The 21,358-nt window shown below is 47.9% G+C and overlaps 1 protein-coding gene across 1 annotated transcript in view; it reads right to left on the bottom strand.

Moving 5' to 3' along the window:
* The window catches only part of KCNK1 (potassium two pore domain channel subfamily K member 1), a 46,032-nt gene extending 28,184 nt beyond the window's left edge, over nt 1–17,848 (bottom strand). Inside the window, exon 1 of the mRNA XM_028104647.2 lies at nt 17,494–17,848. Coding sequence (XP_027960448.1) covers nt 17,494–17,848 — 355 coding nt within the window. The remainder of the gene's footprint in view (nt 1–17,493) is intronic.
* Nucleotides 17,849–21,358: the final 3,510 nt, after the last annotated feature.

The raw sequence follows: 21,358 nt of genomic DNA, 5'->3' as shown, positions 1-21,358 counted from the left end.
GTTATTCAGATGCCTGAGCGGGACACACTGGCAAAGTGAAAACCTTAATCAGGCATCTGTGTACTCCCAGGAAATGATGATCTTGATTCTCCTTCAGCTTTTCATTAATTGATTTGAAGGAAGCGTAAGTACAGGTTCATCAACCCCAGTAGAGGTTTCTGGTGATCCTTTTACCAGAGAGGAACCCGAGCTCACAGAGTGTGAAGGTCACCATATGCCAGGCAGCCGTGGCCATAACAATCCCATGAGCCCTGCTTCTACTGAACACCCTGCCACCAAACCTCCTCAACTCTCTCGAAATCTGTCCGACTCTCTCAAAGGTCCTCCCGGGACTGTCAGAGCATTTGGACTTGAGTCCTCATTCTGCCACTTCCCGTTTCTGGTTAAACAAGACACATTCTCCGGTCAATTTCACATCTGTAAAACCAAGTCGATGAAGGTCTGCTCTGCTATCCACACTCCAAAGTTTTAACAATCAAAGAAAGAAACGTTAATGAGAGCAGCTTGAAAAATTTCAAAGCAGTATCAAAACGTAAATATTCTTAGGGAGTGTGTATTTCTTTCTGTCCCCTCCTTATATTATTGTCAGTGCCAAACATCTGTTGTCTTGCACCCAGTAGAGACTCTGTAAGTGTATAAATGGGACTACTGTTTTGCTGTGGACAGATGAGTATTCTAACACACCACCCCACCAGCCCCTCCTAAAAGCCATGATGGTTTTCCCTGGGCGCCTACCATTAACCATCATGTGCCTCTTGTACCCCTCCTTTCTAATCATCTCCCCAAACCTCGAAAACAAACCAAAAATCCCCCAAAAAACAAAACACGGAATTTTAGACACTGGAAACTATCAAAGCTTGTCTTGTTTTCAGACTATCTCTAAACACTAATTAAATTTACTATTTTACAGGGTATTATTCAAGATTTTGGACAAATTAGCTCCACAATTTATTCTTCTATAGAGAAAGATCAAATAGACTCCAAATTCTCTCTTACAAAACTGGCAGTTTAAGGAACATGTAAAGTCAAGTATTCTTAGATTCAAGAGTATTTCTCGAATTCCTCAGAAAAACATACACAAGGTTTAAACGGACTAGCAACGTTTCCCAAGTATAATTATGCTAATCTGGCTTTAGTAATGTACTGACCTACAGGAAAATGCCTGGGGAAGAGCCCTAAAATATATACTCTAATGAAGTTTTCTTCTTAAAAATGTCAGGTTTTTTTTTCTTAACATGTTTTTACTGTTTCACACCTGCCAGAAGGATGTAAATGACAAGTCCGTCTAATAATAGGGTAGATTTCAAAGGGTCACAGAATGAACCAGTATTTGCTGTAATGCTCTCCAGCCCGGCTTCTCAAGGACCTCACCGCTACTGTCATACAGTTCATGCATTCATCAGTACCATTTTCACTGAGACGACGTATGGAATCAAACCAAAGTTAACAACGGCTAACCCAGCCTCTGCAGGGACCCACAAGGAAGCTCTGCCACAGAGCAGGTGGACACGAGATGCTGGGAAGCCAGCTTTCTTAACATTTCTGAGAAGAGAGAGTACAGTCTCCCGGCTCCTGTCTTTAGAGGACAAGACTGTTTCAGAGATGAGAAGCTCCCCACCCCACCGGCAACTAAGTTCTGAGAGCTGACTTGCAAGGGAACCTGATGAAGAAGAAATGCTGGAGGCAAACCAAGCGGAGATGCGGGCCAGGAAGTGCGCCGGGGGCACCTTCTGGGAGAAGGGGCATAAACCCAGGGTAATCAGAAAAGAGTGGCCGTGGCCTTGAGACTGACACATGGACAACAGAGGCCCCCAATTAAGTGAAGTACAAAGAAGCATGTCCAGTGGCTGGGCCGCAGCATGTGGTCAGCTAATGGTAGTAATTACTGGAATCATGGACCAGACCCCTTGTGAAGTCCAAGCAGCAAGCAGGGGACAAACCACTGCCCGGAGAGCCAGCAGCAGCATCTGCACTGACCTCAAAAAATGCACCCTTGAAGGCTCTTGCCCATTAACTGGCCTTTCCCTTCTACCTGGTCAAAATGACTAATCCAGCATTCTCTGTGATATCATCAGGTGATTTGGTTGTTTGCATGTCAAAACGTTATTAGCTTCAAATCAGAACTGATATGTTTAGGGGCGGAGAAAAGGAGAAAACAGGGCAACTCTGTCCATGTAAACGTGAATTTGTGCAGAACACACCGTGTAAGGAATCATTCCTTTGGGCAGCAGCAATGAGAGAACATTCCCTGAACTGAGTGGGCAGAGCACCAAGTAACCAATGCTAAGAAGCTCTTCAGCCAAATGTCATTTTCGCAATGAGCAGGACACAAAGCAGTGTTTTCCTTCTGGAACGAGCGAGCGGTACACACGCAGGAGCAGAGAACCAGGGGGACTTCCTGTCACGGCGTCTTGGGCAGACGCTGCCGGGTTTGTGCTGCGGGAGGTCCCAGGTGCCTTTTAGGGCCAAGGGCTCTGTAGCGTCCAGAGCAGCCAGTTCCTCCAGCCCCAACCAAAGGGGGCCAAACCAGAACACAGTCTCCGTTGCTAAAGCTTCTAGAAGGCACAACTCTCTCTACCTCTCCATTTAATGGGAAATGGCGCAAAACCTGCTGGGGAAAAGGTAGACCCTACGGGCATTTAATGAGAGCGAACATAGGAAAAAGCCCAACGTCTGAGAACATCAAGGATCTTTCTTTAGGAACACACAGCTAGATTCTAGCCCAGCCTCATCTCACAGATGAAGAAATGAGTGGGGGCTGAAAACACCTGAAAACAAATAAATGGTCTCACTGTGTACCCCAATACACGCCACCTCTTTTTTTTAAATCTTTTTTTTTAAGATTTTTTATTTATTTATTTGAGAGAGAGAGAATGAGAGATAGAGAGCTCGAGAGGGAAGAGGGTCAGAGGGAGAAGCAGACTCCCCGCTGAGCAGGGAGCCCGATGTGGGACTCGATCCTGGGACTCCAGGATCATGACCTGAGCCGAAGGCAGTCGCTCAACCAACTGAGCCACCCAGGCGCCCCCAATACACACCACCTCTTAAGACACACAGAGCAGACAGATGAGGACAGGTGACTTGATCATACTCTTAGACAGAAGGGAGAAGGGCTTTCAAAACCACCCTGCACACAAGCCAGGAGAACATCAATTAAATTCAGGGTGAGCTCGCGGACCTCCTCGAGGGGTAAGCACAGTCAGACTTTATTTTTTATTTTATTTTATTTTTTGCTTCTGAGCTGATAACTGTGGAGCTTAAAGTCCTATCATTAAGGAGAAACATAATGAGGCGGACCTAATCAAACTGTGTGCCTAGAGTCTCGGTTCTCAGCCTTTCCCCCCAACAGCTACCCAAACACTAGCTATCCAGTGAGGGGCTCACTCTCATGGCCATACCCCGATGCTGTCAGAACCCCACCATTTGGTGGCAACGGGAAGCACGCTGATCGTCAATAACCATCACGCCTATTACAATTACTAGTTACCAACCGGACGTATAAATGAGACAGACTGTGGATGATGCCTGATTCTCGGGGCCAGGTGTCTTCCTTTTCAAGAAAGCATGTTAGAATGGAAGGGTGACATTACTATAGGAATAATCAACCTACTCTAAATATTTCCAGTAAATCTTTTGGAAATACCAAAGCTCACTTGCACAAGCAGCTACATTATCAGTCTTCGATGGGGCTCTTTATTGCTCTGAGGGTGCATGTGACCCAGGAGCCTTGGAGTGGGGGGCATGTCCGACCCCGAGATTTACCAGAACCGATGCTCAGAGCTTACACGGCAGGTTTTGAAGAGATTAAGAACCGTGATCAACCTTGCTTTGCTTGTCAAACATGCCCACATACTGGTCTCTCTCTCAGGTCCTTTGGGCAATAAACCTTGGCTACAAAAACTACCTGTGCACATGTGGGTTCAATACGGAACCTAGTTCTTGAGTCTACACCGTTCAAATAAGGTGACAAGGGAAAAAGGAAACTGCAGGTATGACCGCGTGTGCAATTTAAAAACAAAAAACAAAACACATCTGATGAGAAAGAAAATAAGATTATAAATGTAAGGATTTATGCTAGGGGCGCCTGGGTGGCTCAGTCAGTTAAGTGTCCAACTCTTGATTTCAGGTCGGGTCATGGTCTCAGGGTTGTGAGACGGATCACCACGTTGGGCTCCACGGTGGGTGTGGAGCCTACTTAAGATTCTCTCTCCCTTGGCCCCTCCTCCAACTAAAAAATAAAAGGATTTACGCTAAGTGGTGCCCTTTCCTCAAAGCATTTATGAGTCTCATACAGTTCTTTCACCCCAGCTTCCCCATGAAGTCAGAACAGACCTGGAATACTGGACACCCTTAAGCAAAAAATAAAAATATTGAGAGATTAAAGAGAAGCCAGACATCCTTATCCTGGCCTGGGTCCCATGCACTAAGAAATTACCTTGAGCAATGACAAAATGCAAAGAACTATATTTACAATACCTGGGTTTCTTCTTACCACATCTTCACTAAGTTACAGCTTGGCCACCCGAGAAGTGGGCTACAGTGGGGATTTTAGTAGGTCAAAGAAGAATTTACTTAAAGCAGATTAACAGCAAGAACATGATGTAGGGAACGACTATTCTATTAGAACTCTCTCAAACTATTTAGAAATGCGCATTTGTAACGAACTGAAATCCTAATTACAAATCACGTTAAGAATACAGCCTCGAGGGCTTATTCATCATCTCCTGGCTGAATCCGTGAGAATGTGGGGTGGAGGACCCAGCTCCCCACAGCTCCCTGTGGTCCCCAGAGGCACACCTGCAAGTCTGGGGTCTGGCCAACCACACATGTGTGAGGAGGTGAAAGAGCACAGAACTGGGGCTTCTTCCCTTCAACGTTCCCTGCTACATACACACCTGGAAAGCCCTTACAGTCTTATTTACAGCAACAACTTGGCTTCTCACCCAGGCCTCAGGGTGAGGCTCGGCGTCCGGGCTGAGAAAGTCTTGCTATGCCAGCCCAGGATTATCTCCCTTATCCAACACCCACGGTGCCCCAAGGCCCAGGAGGTCCCATTTCTGTCTGCTCAGGCCTTCCCATGGCTCTCCCCACCCCATCCCTGCAACTCTGCCTTCACATCCCGGGGGGCCCTCTGGGCAGTTCTTGCTCCTCTCCTTGCTCACTCCTCCACAAGCCAGGCGCCTTGTGTGTGAGTGACTGCCAAAGCCTCAGAGCCATTGCTGCCCGACTCCAGCTTTTCCTGTTTCCCGCCAGGCTGCAGGCCAGATTGGCGGTCACGGTGCAGTTCGGGAAGCTACATGGCTCCCTATTGCCCACGGAGTGAAGAGCAAACTCTGCTTCCCATGGTTGAAGCCCTCTGCCTCCCCCTTTCTGCCTCCTGGCTGCCACTGGCCAACGCGTAGCTCTCGGCCTGGGGAGGCTGGGATCCTCACGCTCTGCGGTCAGGCTCACCCCCTCTTCCGTCCGTGCTGAGCATTATGTCCCTTTCCTTAACTGTCCTTTCATCCACCCCACCCGACCGAACTGTGCCCCCAAGCTCCTTGTTCACCCTGGTCCTCTCCTCCCTGCATACTTCAGCCCACAGTGGTCACCCCCTCAAAATCCCATAGCTGTTGCCAGAGCCCCACTCAATTCAGCAGTTAGCTCTCCACGAGTTTGATATTTTAGTCTTCCCCCCACTGGATTGCAGACTTTTCAAGGCCGGGGCTTATCCCTTTATGTGTTTGTTTGTTTGTTTTTAATGTGCCACCACCTGTTGGGCACAGGGTAGGCAAGTCAACCTTCCAGAGACTAGAACCATAGAAGCGCAGAGCCTGAAGAGGATCCTTAGCCCTTTCATCGAATCAAGATGAAACAACTGAACTCTGGAGACCTTATCAGTGAATTTGTGTTGCTAACAACTTGCCAGAAGAGAACCCAGACCCCCCTCCGCCCCAGGCCACAGATCAATGCTTTTGCACCTCTTATGTCCACTACCCCTCACTTATGCCGTTGGGCCTTATTTCTTAAAGTTCCCTGAAAAACATTTCTATGTGACATTTTACTCAGTCTATGTAGGGTTTGGTCAGTATATCAGAAAGTAAACATTCCCCTACGAAAAGAATTCACAATTCTCACTTTTCACTCCATCAGGCTGTACTTTTCGAATATTAATTCAGTCTGATAGCAGGACAACTGTACTTGACAACTGCATTCCCTGGCTGAGGGAAGATCCACCCCTGCTCCCGGTTATGAGGGGACACTGCTCTGCACCGTTCCTGCCCTCGGAAGGCTGGGGGGTTGGGGGGGGGGCTGGGACACGGAGGAGGGACAGCACGGGATGGGAGAAGCATCTCCCCGGACACACACTGTCCCACCAGCCCCAGGTAAAGGGACACAGCCTTGCCAGGCAGGAGATGACTATCAGCACCCATCAACACACAGAACGCAGCTGAGTGACAGGAAGGAGAGAAACTGGACCAGCAAGTTCAGGTACAAATGTGTCTTTTCAGCCTCATTCCGATTACCTTCACAAATCATAGGTGTTCGGCCAGAGTTGCTGGAAAAACAAATGTAGATTTAGGTCACGTTTCAGAAACTACCAACCAACAGCACTCTGCCTTTTTTTTTTTTTTTTTGGTAATTTTAGTTTTGTTCTTTCTTTCCACCTTTGTTGGTTCAATTTTTAAACCTAAGACGCATTGCAGGGTTGCAGAGGTGGGGGAGTGGACCATGGGCCTAGCCTAGCGGATGACAGATTGCTCAGTCCACACAGCAGGACTCCTCCCTGCTGTTTGGGGGTGTGAACGCGCGTGGGCGTCATCCGCCCCCCGGCATCCGCCCCCTCCAGCCGCCTCCCGCAGAGTGGAGCATCTGCGCGGGCTGCCCGTGGGTGGGGCTCGCGTCCGGCCCTGGGGGGCAGGTAGGTTGTGACGTGGGGTCTCCTCACCCAGCTCAGAACTCGGTGGGGCCCTGTGACAGGGAGGCAGAGGGAGGGCAGCCTCCCTGGCGCCTAGAATGAACTTAATCCCCCTAACCACAGTCTTTAAATAATTGAACGCCTTGGTAACCAGTGTTCAAACATTTAAAGAATTTTAGCTACAAGAGCGTTTTAACCTTTCAGTTCTGATTTCAAATATTCAGCTTTCCCTCCTGTTGGTCACAGGCTCAGGCGACATTAAAAATACTGTATTTGGGACCCGAAAGGCACACACCTCGGATCATCAATGAGTAGCTGGGAGCCATGTTATTCAAATTGGATTATTTCAACTGGTAATTCAGCAAACTTAAAACCAAGTAGGAGAAATGAAAATTACTCAGGTGGTTTGTAGAGTCACATGATCATTTCACCATCTGTTACAAACTGTAAATGTGTTTATTTGAGGCTGATCGACCTCCTAAAATGCTTAGATGGATCCCTCATGGGGAAAAAAAAAAATTATGTTTTTCTTATTTACTTCCTAAAAACAGAAAAGACCTACGTTTATTCCCTGGTAATTTATTTAATGTTAGCTGCTCCTAAAAAAGTGCACTGAAGATATTTATTTATTTTTATTCTTTGGACTATATATAATGCAAATTTTAAATTGAACTATTATGTCAAATACTAAATACCCTGTTGTTAAATTAAAAAAAAAAAATGAAGCAAATCCTTCTCCCCCACACCCCAGTTTTCCATACAGACTTAGATATTATTAATTTAGAAAATATTAGAGTTCAGATACTCTTTCTTAGCCTAGAAGTTGAAGTATTTTAAATTACTATTAAATGTATTTATCAGGGGCGCCTGGGTGGCTCCGTCGTTAAGCGTCTGCCTTCGGCTCAGGTCATGGTCCCGGGGTCCTGGGATCGAGCCCCGCGTCGGGCTCCCTGCTCCGCGGGAAGCCTGCTTCCCCCTCTGCCACTCCCCCTGCTTGTGTTCCTGCTCTCGCTGTGTCTCTCTCTCTGTCAAATAAATAAACAAAATCTTTAAAAAAAAATGTATTTATCAAATGGCAACTTGGCCCAGAGAATTCACCTACTCCCTCCGGAACACCTTTTCCCTCCTCTCCACCTATGGACACACTATTTCTCTTTCAAGGCCAAGTTCAGGTATCACCCCTCAAAAGCTTTCTTCAACTCTGCAGTCCGGGGAACGACGCACGGGACGAAACCTGACATCACAGCTGTTACAGGGCAAGCCTGGCGCTCATGAGGCCACATCAGCGTGAGTGCAGCCTCGTGTGGACCCCAAATACTCAGCAGTGACCTCAAGTCTGACGGGCCCGTGACTGAGCTCCAGACCCTCCATCCAAAACCTGCTCCTAACCCTGGCCTTCTGTCTCCAGCTGGGTGGCACAAGGACCAAAAACCGTGGGAGTCATTCCTGATTATTCTTTCCCCAGCCCCTTATATCCAGTCCATCGGCAAATCCCGTTGGTTCCACCATCCATTTGTATCCGAAATCTCACCGCCTCTCACCACCTACTCCCACCGCCTGCTCTAAAAGCCACCCAACAGGCTTCATCCGGGGTATCGTTAACTGTTCCGCTTTGGAACAGAGCAGAGCCCACTTCTGTGCAGCCCCTTCGGCTTCCACCCTTGCCCTCTGACACCTGGTAGAACAATGGGTCAGATCACGTTACCCTTTCGCTCAGGCCCTCCCAGGGCTTTCCACCTCATTTAGAGAAAAGCCCAAAGCTTTGCGGTGGCTGAAGACATGCCACCCCATCTGCCCCCTTCCCTTCTCCTTGACCCCGTCACTCGCTGACTTACTCAGCGCCAGCCATGATGGCTTTCTAAGCCGCACCTCCAATGCGGGGACTCTGTTCTAGAACAGTTCCCCAGAGGGCCGTAAGCTGGAACCCTTTAATTCAACCCCATTCTGACGCTATCTACTTGGAGACAGCATCAGATCCCGCAGGTGAAGGGCTCAGTCCCACCAGACTGGGGCACTTGAGACACCTGTCAAGTCCCGGTGGTCCGCGTATTTCTGACTTAGCAGCCGTAAACCTGAGTTCCTGCGATCCCTGCCTCGGGGTCAATTAATTTGCTAGAGCAGCTCACGGAGCTCAGGAAAGGAAAACAGTCTGTTTGCTAGGTCACTGGTTTATCATAAAAGGATGTAAGTCAGGAATAGACAGAGGGAGAGAGGTACATAGGGCGAGGTTGGGAGGGTCCCAAGTGCAGGAGCTTCTGTCCCTGTGGAGTTGGGGCGCGTCCACCTCCTAGTGTGGATGTGTTCACCACCGAGGAGCTCCCGGAATCCCTTTCTATTGGGATATTTATGGAGGCTTCCTCATGATGACAGGACAGAGGATTAACTGCATTTCCAGCCCCTTTCTCCTCTCTGGATGATGAAGGTGGGGCTGAAAATTCCAAGCTTCTAATCATGCCTTGGTCTGTCTGGTGACCAGCCCCCATCCCGGAACACAGGCCGAGCTGCCTTATAGAACAAAAGATTCTCCCGGCCTCTCATCAGGAACTTACAAAGGTTTTAGGAGGTCTGTGCCAGGAACTACGGGGCAGAGACCAAGATGTATCTTCGATTATCTCCCACGTAGTCATCTTATTTACCTTACGTCCTTCCTCTTACTAGACAGACATCCAGGAGGTCAAGATCCCTAAGTGCCCGGAGCAGTACCTGGTGAACCTAAGTGCTCAATAAATATTTGCTCAAGAATGCACACCTCTCTCCTCTCTTTAGATCACTCAGGGCCTTCCACAGTGTACTGAGGATATACGAGGCACTCAGAACTGTCTTCACATAAATACCTGCAGAAATTATTGAAGCCACGTGGGCCTGTTTCCTTATCAAGACAATGAAAATTAGATCTAAGGTCTCTTGAAAATGAGTAACATCTTTAGAAATTTCCTCCTTTTACAAAAGAGGAAATAGATTCAGACATGGGAAGAAAATGTCCCTTCCTCTGCACTTATTGAAGACCTACTGAGTGCTAGGAATGCAACATGAGGCCAAGACAGTGCTCATTCTCAAGACCTCTCTTTCAGGGAGACAGACATGAAAACAAATCATTTCCGTCCAAGGTGGTAAGTGCTGTAACAGGAGGAATGGAATATTCCAATATAAGGTGGTATACAAGATGTCATGGGGACCCACAGGCAGAGGAGAAAGAGCAAGAACAAAGGGGGTGTGGGTGTGGGAGGACAGGGAGCAGAGCCCACTTCTGTGCAGCCCCGGGAACTGTGGGTGCCCAGCTCAGCATGGCCCAGGGCGGCACTCTTCCCTGGGATACGGGCACCTCTCCACCCTCCCCGCCCCTCCCCTCCTCAGTGCACGCTTGGACCAAAGGTCTCCCCCCTCAGACAGTGTTGCAGACTCAAACCAGAGCCTGAAAAAATCTCGAGAGGCTTCCATAAAGCTGAATGGAGAGGGAGCTAAGGTGTCACCTTGAGTAAACAGCTTAACTTGGGTCCCATGCCACCTAAGCATTCACAAGGGACAAGCATTCTAATTAGGCCTCCAACCCTTCTTTCTTTCTTTCCTTTCTGTTTTTTTTTAGTTGAAGTACAGCTGACACACAACATTCACAACATTACATTACTAACAGGTGTACAACACAGCGATTCGACAAATCTGTACTTTAATTCTTATTTCTAACCTGCAATCCACTGACCACACTCAGAGAAATAAAAAACGCGCGTTTTTTTTTTTTTTTTTTATTGCACGTTTTTGTTTTCTCTGCTCTGCACCCACCAACCATGCCCATGTTGACTTTACATTACCAGGGTCACTGAGTCCCTGGGGAGCTTTCTGCCTAAAGCTCATCACCAGGTACCAACAACTAAAGCTGCACAGGCTTCAGAATGTAGGTTTTTTGACTTCACAAAGCAAGTCAACCCTAGCCAGAGTGCCCAATGCAAACAGAATCGGATCGGGGAAGCAGGCAGACAGTAGCCGGTGAGGAAACTCTGCCAATGTCAACCACAGGCCAATTAATCTCTTTGGTATAAGAATTGATTACGTTTCACAGATTAAAGAATGGAAACATGACTACAACTAGAAAATACGAGACTGCTGGTCTGACTCATGCCCAGGGACAGAATCACAGTCCTTTCAGCTCTGCTTCCTCTATCTACGCCTCCAAATCCCCCTTCTCCCCATTCTTCATTTCGACCTTGGGTCAGGGGCATGGCCCCGCACCCACAGAGAGTGCCCACCAACTCTGAGGACAAGGAATCCGCCCACAATGAATAAAGAAGTCAGAGCACGAACTGAGTCTGGGAGACAGAAGCATCACGGAGGTCTAGAGGACACCCCCAAAGTTGCCTGCTTTTTGATAAGGGGACAACCCTTATCTCCCACCGGTAACAGACAGGATGATCGTGGCAAACTCAGCAGAGAAGTTAAACACTCCAGCATCCCATGGATTTGGCTACAGTTGGGCTCGAACGATGTCTCTTGAGAATAAAATCTAGCACAGTGCAATCCTATGCCAAAGAGAGGGTAGGATACAGACAGTCTCTCTGAACCCAAAACCGACCTGCAGGTAGTTGAACCATGTGAAATCGCCGTATGGGTCAAAACAATCAAGCACCAGCAATTTCACATGCTCCGAGCTTAGAGTCCTCTTCTGCACTACGGACAGCAGATGCTCTCCCCACCAAGAGAAGTCCAAGGAGCAGCATCATAAAACAACTTGTCCTGAGAGGCACCAGATATCCCAGTAGATTACTGGGACCATAGAAAAGTATATTCTTGACAAGATTTACAGTTAAGTCATAAAAGCAAACGCATAATTTCTTTCCAGTTACTGCCATTTACAATGGCAACAGTAATGCTCCAAGGGTCATAAAACAGGCATAGATAACAGTAAATTTATAGTTTTGGGGAAAAAAAAACCCTTCAAAATGCTAAAGAACTGATGTTTTATGGACAGGGATGGGCCTACACAGTAAGCACTAGGACATACTCTCTCTGACCATCCCTGGGTGGAAATGTATCTAGGATTTATTACATGTTTCTCTGCCTTCTTAAATAGAGGCATACTGAAGTGTTATTCTTGATAACTCAGGGATATCAATTATTCTGCTGTGTTCTAAGATAATGATGCCTTATTCACGCATATGAAGTTGTTGGTTGCAATGGCAAAGACATAAAAATTCTGTTTCTTGGGGCGACTAGGTGGCTCGCTCGGTTAAGCGTCTGCCTTCAGCTCAGGTCATGATCCCGGGGTCCTCGGATCGAGCCCTGTGTCAAGCACCTTGCTCGGGAAGGGATCTGATTCTCCCTCTGCCAGTGCCCCTCCCCAGCACCCCTGCTCTCTCTCTCTCCCTCTGTCTCAAATAAATAAAATCTAAAAAAATAAAAAATAAAAAATTCTGTTTCTTGTGCTCCTATATTTGTGTTTGTTTGTTTTAGTGCAACAACAACAACAAAAAAAAACCCCACACAAGACAGTACTTCTGTGTTAGTTTACTAGGGATGTGACCTTTCCCTTAGGCTTGCCCAGAGCTGTGCCTTTCCTTCTTTAATCTGTTAGGGTGTTCAAAACCAGATAATTAAATTTGTTAGAACTAGACATAAAGGCTCAAAACCAAGACCAAAGGCTCTCCTGTGAACAAAGAGCGCAAACTTCAGCACGTGGGATTTTAGATCTCTTTCAGCCGATAGTTTGCTTATTTGTTTCTGGTGGAATTTCTTTCCTCCTTGGCATTTCTGTTCCAGATAGAATACAACACTTGCCACACACCTTAGATGAGGCAATCCTAATATGAGGTGTGGCTTTGTCAGCATTAAAAAAAAAAAAAAAGAGGCAGTGTCATAAATTTGACCAGAAGATAGTGACATCCTATGATAAACAATCATTTGCTCTGGAAGTGTTTGGGATGGTAGCAACTAATTTAAATTCTGCATACCACTGGAAAAAAAAAAAACAACAAACAGCACAAGGAAGTCTCAGATGCTAAACTGTCTTATAGAAAAAGTTTTCCAAAAGGAAGTACAGAACTTAGCACCCCTTACTCCAAGTTCCTTCCAGGTCTCATCTGAAAAGTGGGGTTCCGCAAACTTTTTCTGCAAAAGGCCAAGCAGCAAAATGTTTAGGTTCTGTGGACACACGTGGTTTCTGTCACAGAGACTCAGCTCTGCCGTTCTAGCTGCGCAGCAGGCAGAAACAGCACAAAAACAAAGGGCTATATACGGACATGAAGCTTTTATGTACACTGAAATCTGGTAAATTCCATAAACCTCTCATGTGTCCGGAAATATTACTTTCTTTTGATTTCTTTCTCTTTTTTAAAAAGATTTTATTTGAGAGAGAGCGCGCATGAGCGAGGGGAGGGGCCGTGGGAGAGGCAGACTCCCTGCTGAGCAAGGAGCCCGAAGTGGGATTCGATCCCAGATCGCTGGGATCATGACCTGAGCTGAAGGCAGACCCTTAACCACTGAGCCACCCAGGCGTCCCTTTCTTTTAGGATTTCTTTTCAGACATCTGAAAATGCGAATCCCATTCTTAGCCGGGGGCCAGACAGGAACAGGTGGTGGGTGAGGTCTGGCCCAGAAGCTATCATTTGCTCACTGCTATTAGCTTCCAAAAGCTCAATACGTACTTGTTGTGAACAATAACCCGTTTCTCCTACTGAAAACAGTTTGAAAACTCAGGGTCAACCTGGCACCCCCATCTCCTTCTCCCACCTTCTCTTCCTGACAACAGCCAATATGCTGTAGCAGCTCCCTGACTGACTGAATCAAAGGCCACTGCAAAACAAGCCCAATTAAGTTCCTTTTCTGAGCACTTTATTTTTATTTATTTTTTAAGTAGACTCTACACCAGGCACGGAGCCCAGTGCAGGGCACGCGGGGCTTGAACTCACGACCTTGAGATCAAGACCGGAGATGAGATCAAGAACTGGACACGTAACCAGCTAAGCCACCCAGATGCCCCTCTGAGCACTTTAAATAAGAGTTCTAAAACCTCTCTTTGTAAAAAGGGACAAGGCACCATCCTGATACAAGGCACCAAACTGACAGCAACCAGACCGAGCTATCACCTGGACCCCTATTTACAACAGAGCAAAAGGAAGTGGCGGCCTGAGAGTCTCCTGCACACAAAACGATTTTTACCAAACATGGGCATGATAGAACTCTGCTTAGGGGGATGAATAAAGAAGCAAACTTACAGTACATGGACATGACAAACTGTTCCTAATTATTTCTTACTTCCCAAGCGTCACCTAGATGTTCCTTCATCCTTGGGGGAAAAAAAAAAAATCACAGTATTGATATGTGGAATTTGAGAAACAAGACAGAGGATCATAGGGGAAGGGAGGGAAAAATGAAACAAGACGAAACCAGAGAGGGAGACAAACCATAAGAGACTCTTAATCTCAAGAAACAAACTGAGGGGTGCTGGAGGGGAGGGGGGTGAGAGGGATGGGGTGGCTGGGTGATGGACACTGGGGAGGGTATGTGCTAGGGTGGGCGCCGTGAATTGTGTAAGACTGATGAATCACAAACATGTACCCCTGAAACAAATAATACATTATATACTAAAAAAATAAATAAAAATCAGAGTATCAAAGTTATGTGGGAAATACCTCAGTCTATAACGCCTCCTTTTGCTTTTTTTTTTTAAAGATTGTATTTATTTATTTGACAGAGAGAGAGACAGCGAGAGAGGGAACACAAGCAGGGGGAGTGGGAGAGGGAGAAGCAGGCTTCCCGCGGAGCAGGGAGCCCGATGCGGGGCTCGATCCCAGGACCCTGGGACCATGACCTGGGCTGAAGGCAGATGCTTAACGACTGAGCCACCCAGGCGCCCTTCCTTTTGCTTTTATACAGCCCTTCCCTCTGGAAAGGTAAAAGGGTACCACACTTTCTCCTTCCATCCCCATACAGTTCCCTCATAGGTGCTGCTGTATCTTTTTTTAATCCAAGAGAAGTAAAGAGATGTTTGGTTGTTTGAAATAATTCATAGAGTCCTTGGCTGAGCAGAGATGGAAGACAACATCCCTGCATCCCCAGCCTAAGTCTTCTTCTAAAGAGACCCTGAAGACTTTACCAGTTCCTCACAGACATGAGAGCTTGTACTCTCTGAGATGAGAACTTTCTGCCGTAAGCCCATTCGTGTTCCTGTGTTAGAGTGATTTCTACCAAGAACAGCAACTTTGTGATGCCCACCATCACAGCTCTGGACAAGCCAGGGCTTGACTGTACTGACAGACTGGGGGACAATTAGCTCAGTGATTGCCATCGACAGTGCTAGGAGAGTTAAACAAACAAAACCACAGCATGCCTTATATCTCCCTGAAAGAGAAGCATGAACCACAATTCCACTTCAACTTGTCTGGTATTTTTCCAGAAAACATTTTTCTAGTAATGAAGCAGACTGGCTTCATTCGACAAACTGTGTCTGACCCCCTGCCACCACACCAGTGTGTTGATACCACCTGGGACATCGAAATGTGCCAGATCCTGGGTCAACACAAAAATGTAGATTATTCTGAAGCTTAATGGAACTCTATTTGAATGAATAAAGTCAATTCTACCAATGACAAGAATTCATTGATTTGCTGACTTTACAAACCCGAGCGGCACATTTTTTATCTAGTGTATCCTTAAGTGCCCCTTGCACCGATTTCCTAAGTGAACTCTTGTTTTGCATTAAAACAGCCCTTCTTGGTAACTACAATGTAATCTGAATACCAATAATAGTACCACTTTTTTTTTTTAACAGGCACTGCAGTTTTCCTAATTTTAAAAAAGGGAGGAGAGGGAACCTGGGAAGTCTCTATTCAAGATGTAAACTCCTATTTTTGAGATTTAATTGGCTTTAATTTAATATAACGAGATTAGGCATGAGCTGTGTCAGTCATGCCTAGTGACTGACCCAGTAAAAGCAAACACATTCTTTTCCTCATAACACTGTTCCCATCGGGTTCTGTCTTTAAAATACCATTACTTAGAAAACACTAAAAGTGATAATTACTCTTCACAATGTTTAGTCAACATTGTGACCCAGTTGGAGACCTTCTGTAGCCAGATGGAAACACTCAGTGCTGCAGAGAATGAATGATTTTCAATTTAGAACCAATGTACTGCAAAGGAAAAGCATGGTGACTTCTAAATGATCCGAGGATGGGAGCCCGATAAAGACAATGGAAGCAGCCCTTGTCGAAATAAAACTAAAGACTGCTGTTGGCAAAGTTGAAAAGACAGCAGGGCTTGTTCGGTGCTAAGTTTAACATAGTCTCTAGAATATTACAACGCAAGCTGGAATTCTGTTTCCTGAAGTTTAGTAATGCACCCCAGACTTCTAAATCATTGTTTTACAGGATCTATATGGAAAGTGTACTATTACTCAGTACCACTGATTACCAAAACAATCAACTGGGTTTAGCCCAAGGGGATTACAAAGAAACGCCGGGAGCTGCCGAGGGGGTGGACTGAAGGAAGAATTGTTGCAACACAAAATTGATTCACCCGCTCCGGAGGTGGAGGTGGGGGTGGGAACGGGGGCGGGGGCGGGGGCGGGTCCAGTATTCGTAGCAGGGATTAAACGGGCCCCAGATTCCAGGACTACCCTGGTAACTAGGAAGTGTGTGACCTTGTTCAAGCCAGTATGGACTGTTGAAAGATCTGATCTCCTGGATAAAAAAGGGGACTTCGCTGAAGGTTCTTTGAGATACTTTCCAGGGTTCAAATATCCATTTATAAATATCTCCAACCAAGTGTGTGTGCCTCACTCAGCCCCTGGGAAAATTCAGCCTTCATTCATCTAATCCGACACAGCAAGGGCGCCCTGGGGCACGCGCCGGCCTCCGCCCTCACCCGGGGACGCTCCTCCATTCGTGAGCGTCCTGCGGGGTGAGTAGTGCGGGGGGGAAGTGTCGCTGCGAAGTTTAAGGGTGGCCTCGCACACCTAAAGTTGAAAAAACTGCTGAATCAGGGTGCCCCCATTTTGCCAGATCCGAGGCGATCGTGATGCTCCCTTCCCTCACCGCTCCTCCTACTCTGAAAAGAAACCGGATCCGCCTGTCCGCTCAGACAGAGGTCACCTGCGAAGAGCAGAGTGATGTCATTCGGCTACCCCTACAACCGCCCCCAAAACAGCAAAGTGCCGAAACACTAGGTTATCACCAAAAGAGAGGGCACCCTCGGGAAGGTGACCCTACAGCGCAGCCTCGATCCTGCGGGATGGGCTCAGGAGGAAGGTGAGCGCGCTCGGAGCAGTGGAGAGTTTCCAGCATCCCCTCGCCGCGCCGCGGGGCGGCCGGGATGCTCCCGATTCCTACCGGTCAGTCAGGTTTAGGGTACCGCGAAAAATGCGACGCAGCCCTTGAAGCCCCTCTAGCCCCCCAGGCCGAAGGCTTTAGGGACGACCCCTCCCCAGGAGTTACGGGCGGCAACACCCAAGGCGTGTTGTTCTGTGGCCTCGGCGCCGGCTTCCGGCTCCGCGGGATGTGAGCGCCGCTGGAGGGCCCAGGGCGCCCGGGGCAGGGGGGAGACGGGCTGAGGGGCCGGGGCGCCGGGCCAGAGTGGCCGCGGCGACCGGCGCCGCGGCGGGCCTCTACCTGTGGTGGAGAGCACGGTGCTGGCGAAGAAGAGCGCGGACGTGAAGTCCCAGTTCCAGTTGCCCGAGGCGTTGCTGAGCACCGACACGCCGTAGTTGCTGGCCTCCAGCACGCGGCCCAGGAACTGCTCGAGCTGCTGCTCCGACAGGCACTCGTGCTCCTCCAGGAAGCGCCGCTTCAGCTTGCGCAGCTCCTGGCGCAGCAGGTCCTCGTAGGGCAGCTCCACCGATGAGAAGACCACGGCGCCGAAGACCAGGTAGAGCAGGTAACCGAGCACCAGGAAGGCGAAGCACCAGGCGGAGCGGTGCCGCTCCACCAGGCGCACGCACGAGCTGCCGGCCAGGGACTGCAGCATCTTCCCCCGCCGCCGCCGCCGCCGTCGCCGCCGCCGCCGCCGCAGCCACAGCCGAGGCCCACACCGCAGACCGGCCCGCGAGCGGCCCGCCGCCCCTCCGCAGCTCGGCCCCGCCCCGGCCCGCCCCAGACGGCCCCGGGCCCGCCCCCTAGCCCCGCCCCGGGCCCACCCCCCCTCCCACCGCCCACTCCCCGAAGCGCGCCCTCCGCGCTCCCTGGCGGCGCGGTCTGCCTGGGATTGGCTCGCCCGGGAGAGGTTTTTCTTCCTTCTTTTCCTGTTTTCCGGCAATATAAAAGGCCCCGATGATGTGGCGCTGACGTGGTTGCCGGCTCAGGTAACCCGAGAGTCGGCCGAGACCGCGTGGCAAACTTGGCCGGACCGCCCGGGCTGAGCGCGCGGCTCGGGGGCCCCCGCCCACCGCGTGGTGCAGCGGAGTGGGCGCGGGTCGCTGGCGCCCAGAGCCCCGGCCCCGCCGCCGCAGGCACCTCCTGCTCCGTCCCAGGTTGTGTAACCAAACCCGGGCGGACCGCGAGCGGGGTGTGACAGACTGTGTGGCAGTGCGCTGCCTGTCCAAGCCTCCGTTCCCGCCTACACCAGTTTCCCACCTATTTTTTCTTAATCAGATCCTGTATTACGAAATAGCGAGCTCTAGAATTCTTTCCTTCGTCTGTCTGCATTACTGGCCCGAGGCTCGAGCAATCTGGTGCAAAGATGATGGTGAAAATATCAAAACCTCAGGGTTGGAAGGCACCTTGGGTCATAGAAGTCTCCTCCCACCGCCCACCCCCCAGAGAATCTGAGTATAGGAGAGTTTGGGAAAAGTCACATTTCTGACCTCTCGCTATTTAAGACATGAAGAGGGAAGCAAGGTCCCAGTGTGCCAACTAACAAGAAATGGAGCTTTCCCAAGTGTCCTTTTTAAGGTGACAGGGTCAGTGAGCCACCTTACTGGGGGTGAGAGTAAACACTTGTGCACCCTTTTGGAAAGGCAATTTGGCAATACATTTCCAGAGCCTTGAAGCATTTCCGTACTCTTGATTCCATGATGTGTCATAAGAACAAATAATCAGGCAAAGATTTATAGACAAGGCTATTCATAAATAACAAATGGCTATTATATATATGCAATACGTATGTGTGTATATATTATGAAATGAGTAAGAATCCCGAACAATCAAAATGTTTCAAGTAGGGGAATGGTTAAATAAATTATGGTATCTCTACAGAATGGAGATCATATAGCTATAAAAGGTGTATTTGAAGACTATTGAAGCCTACGCGATCTTATGTATTGAAGATACACAGTCTTATGTATAGCATCTCAAATACATCAACTGGCTCCAACAGTTGTCTTTGAGTGATAGTGGAGCACATAGGTGACTTTTATTTCTTGTACATTTTTATAGTTTTCAAATTTTCTGCAGAAATGTTTTTTTTCCATGCAATCTATTAGGCGATGGAGTTCTATTTTACAATACAAAATACAAATATTTCATATCTTTGAGATTCTCCCAGCTGAACCTGACCTAAGTCATGACATAAAATGACACGGTTGCTGTTTGCAGCCATTAAGTTCTGAGGTAGCTGTTTGTGTAGTGACGGATACCCGGAACAGCATGCATCTCATTTCTGCTGAACTTGACAAATCATCACTAGAAGGTTTCTTCAGATGACTTTGTCATTGTCTCCTCTGTTTCACTTCTCTGACTTAGACTCTGCCCCAGGTCCATATTACAGCTGGGCCAGGGATCCCAAATACTTTTAAATCATATGTTACAGTCAGACTACTGATAGAAATTGGAAATGCCATGTGAGTGGTCTGGTAGGGACCAGACCTAGGTCTTGCCCTGCAGGGTGAGATCTGTGTAGTGGAGCCTGGAGGTGGGGGTGGGCTGAGGAGCGGAAGTATTTCTGTGGCTTTGGCTCTCAGAGTGGACCTGAGTCTCGAGGATTGAGGTTGGCTGTCTCCCTTCCTCTTCTTGGCCCAATGCTCTGGACACGTTGTTCACCTGTCATCGGGGAAGTTAACAATCTCAGCGATGTCAGGACTAGGATTTCTGTCGACTGGCTACTTCCCTCCTGTGACCAGGCCAACTGGAGCCGACATCTCTGACACCGTACCCCCACCTAAGCATGGCACAGGTCATTGCACGCATTTCCCAGAAAAAAAATAGGACAATGGAAGAAAACTCAGAGGAAAGGGTGAAGATTCACAGGAGGGGAGCAAGGGTTGGGATGGGAGGGAGCGTGGTGGGCGCAAGAGGAGGTGGGACTGCTTTCTGCATTGGTGTTCATGTTAATTGGCATAATTTGGAGACAAGTGACCAAGCTTTGTGAGAAATAAACCTTGCATTTGGCACAGAGCCTTGCAAGTTAATCAGACATAGAGATAATGATGTAAATGATCGCTGTTGTGCTGTATGATAATTAGGCATAAATGGCAAGCAGTTTCTGTGAATAGGTTTAATTCTCTCAATAGGTTGAGATGATGAGAACAATTTGTAGAGATGGTAGCTCTATAGGAAAGTCTTCCACTTTCGAAAAGTGAAATTCACAAACACAGTGTTAGGGAAACCCAGCCCAGCAGTAGCAAGTGCAAAATATTAGCGTTTGTAATTACTTTTCTGGGTTTATACCCAAAAGAATTGAAAGCTGGAACTCGAAGAGGCATTTGTGCACCCATGTTTACAGCGTTATTCACGGTAGTCAAGGTGAGGAAGCACCCAAGTGTCCATCAACAGATGAACGGATTAGCAAAATGTAGTATAAACTTACAATGGAGTGTTTTTCAGCCTTAAAAAAGAATGAAATTCTGGGCGCCTGGGTGGCTCAGTTGGTTAAGCGACTGCCTTCAGCTCAGGTCATGATCCTGGAGTCCCGGGATCGAGTCCCGCATCGGGGTCCCTGCTCGGCGGAGAGCCTGCTTCTCCCTCTGACCCTCTTCCCTCTCATGCTCTCTCTGTCTCATTCTTTCTCTCTCAAATAAATAAATAAAATCTTCAAAAAAAAAAAAAGAATGGAATTCTGATGCACGCTAGAACATATGTGAAGTTGTGGACATTTTGTTAAGTGAAGTAAGTCAATCGCAAAAGGATAAAAACTGTATGATTCCACTTACATGAGATACCTAGAGTAGTCAAATTCACAGAGACAGAAAGTAGAATGAATTGTGTTTGCCAGGGGCTGGGAAGAAAGGGGAATGGGGAGTTAGTGTTTAATAAGGATGGAGTTTCAGTTTTGCAAGATAAAAAAAAAAAATACTGGGGATGGATGGTCGTGATGGTGGTTGCACAATAATATGAATGTGCTTAATGCCACTGAACTGTACCCTGAAAAATGACCAAAATAGTAAATTTTATGTTACGTGTCTTTTACCATAATTTAAAAAAATAGTTAGCATTTGGATTGACAGTAGGGAGGCAGTTCTTTAAGAATGGGCTGAAGCTATCTCACCAGCCAGCGAGCTTCAGCCTGTATCCCTGATGTGGGTCTTTGAAGCAGGCATCCTTC

The sequence above is a fragment of the Eumetopias jubatus genome, unplaced genomic scaffold (assembly GCF_037043125.1).
Source record: "Eumetopias jubatus isolate StellerSeaLion01/CBP00866 unplaced genomic scaffold, mEumJub1_p1.0 scaffold_17, whole genome shotgun sequence".
Taxonomy (NCBI): domain Eukaryota; kingdom Metazoa; phylum Chordata; class Mammalia; order Carnivora; family Otariidae; genus Eumetopias; species Eumetopias jubatus.
Note: the sequence above shows the minus strand (reverse complement) of the source record. Positions and strands in the feature narration are given on the sequence as shown.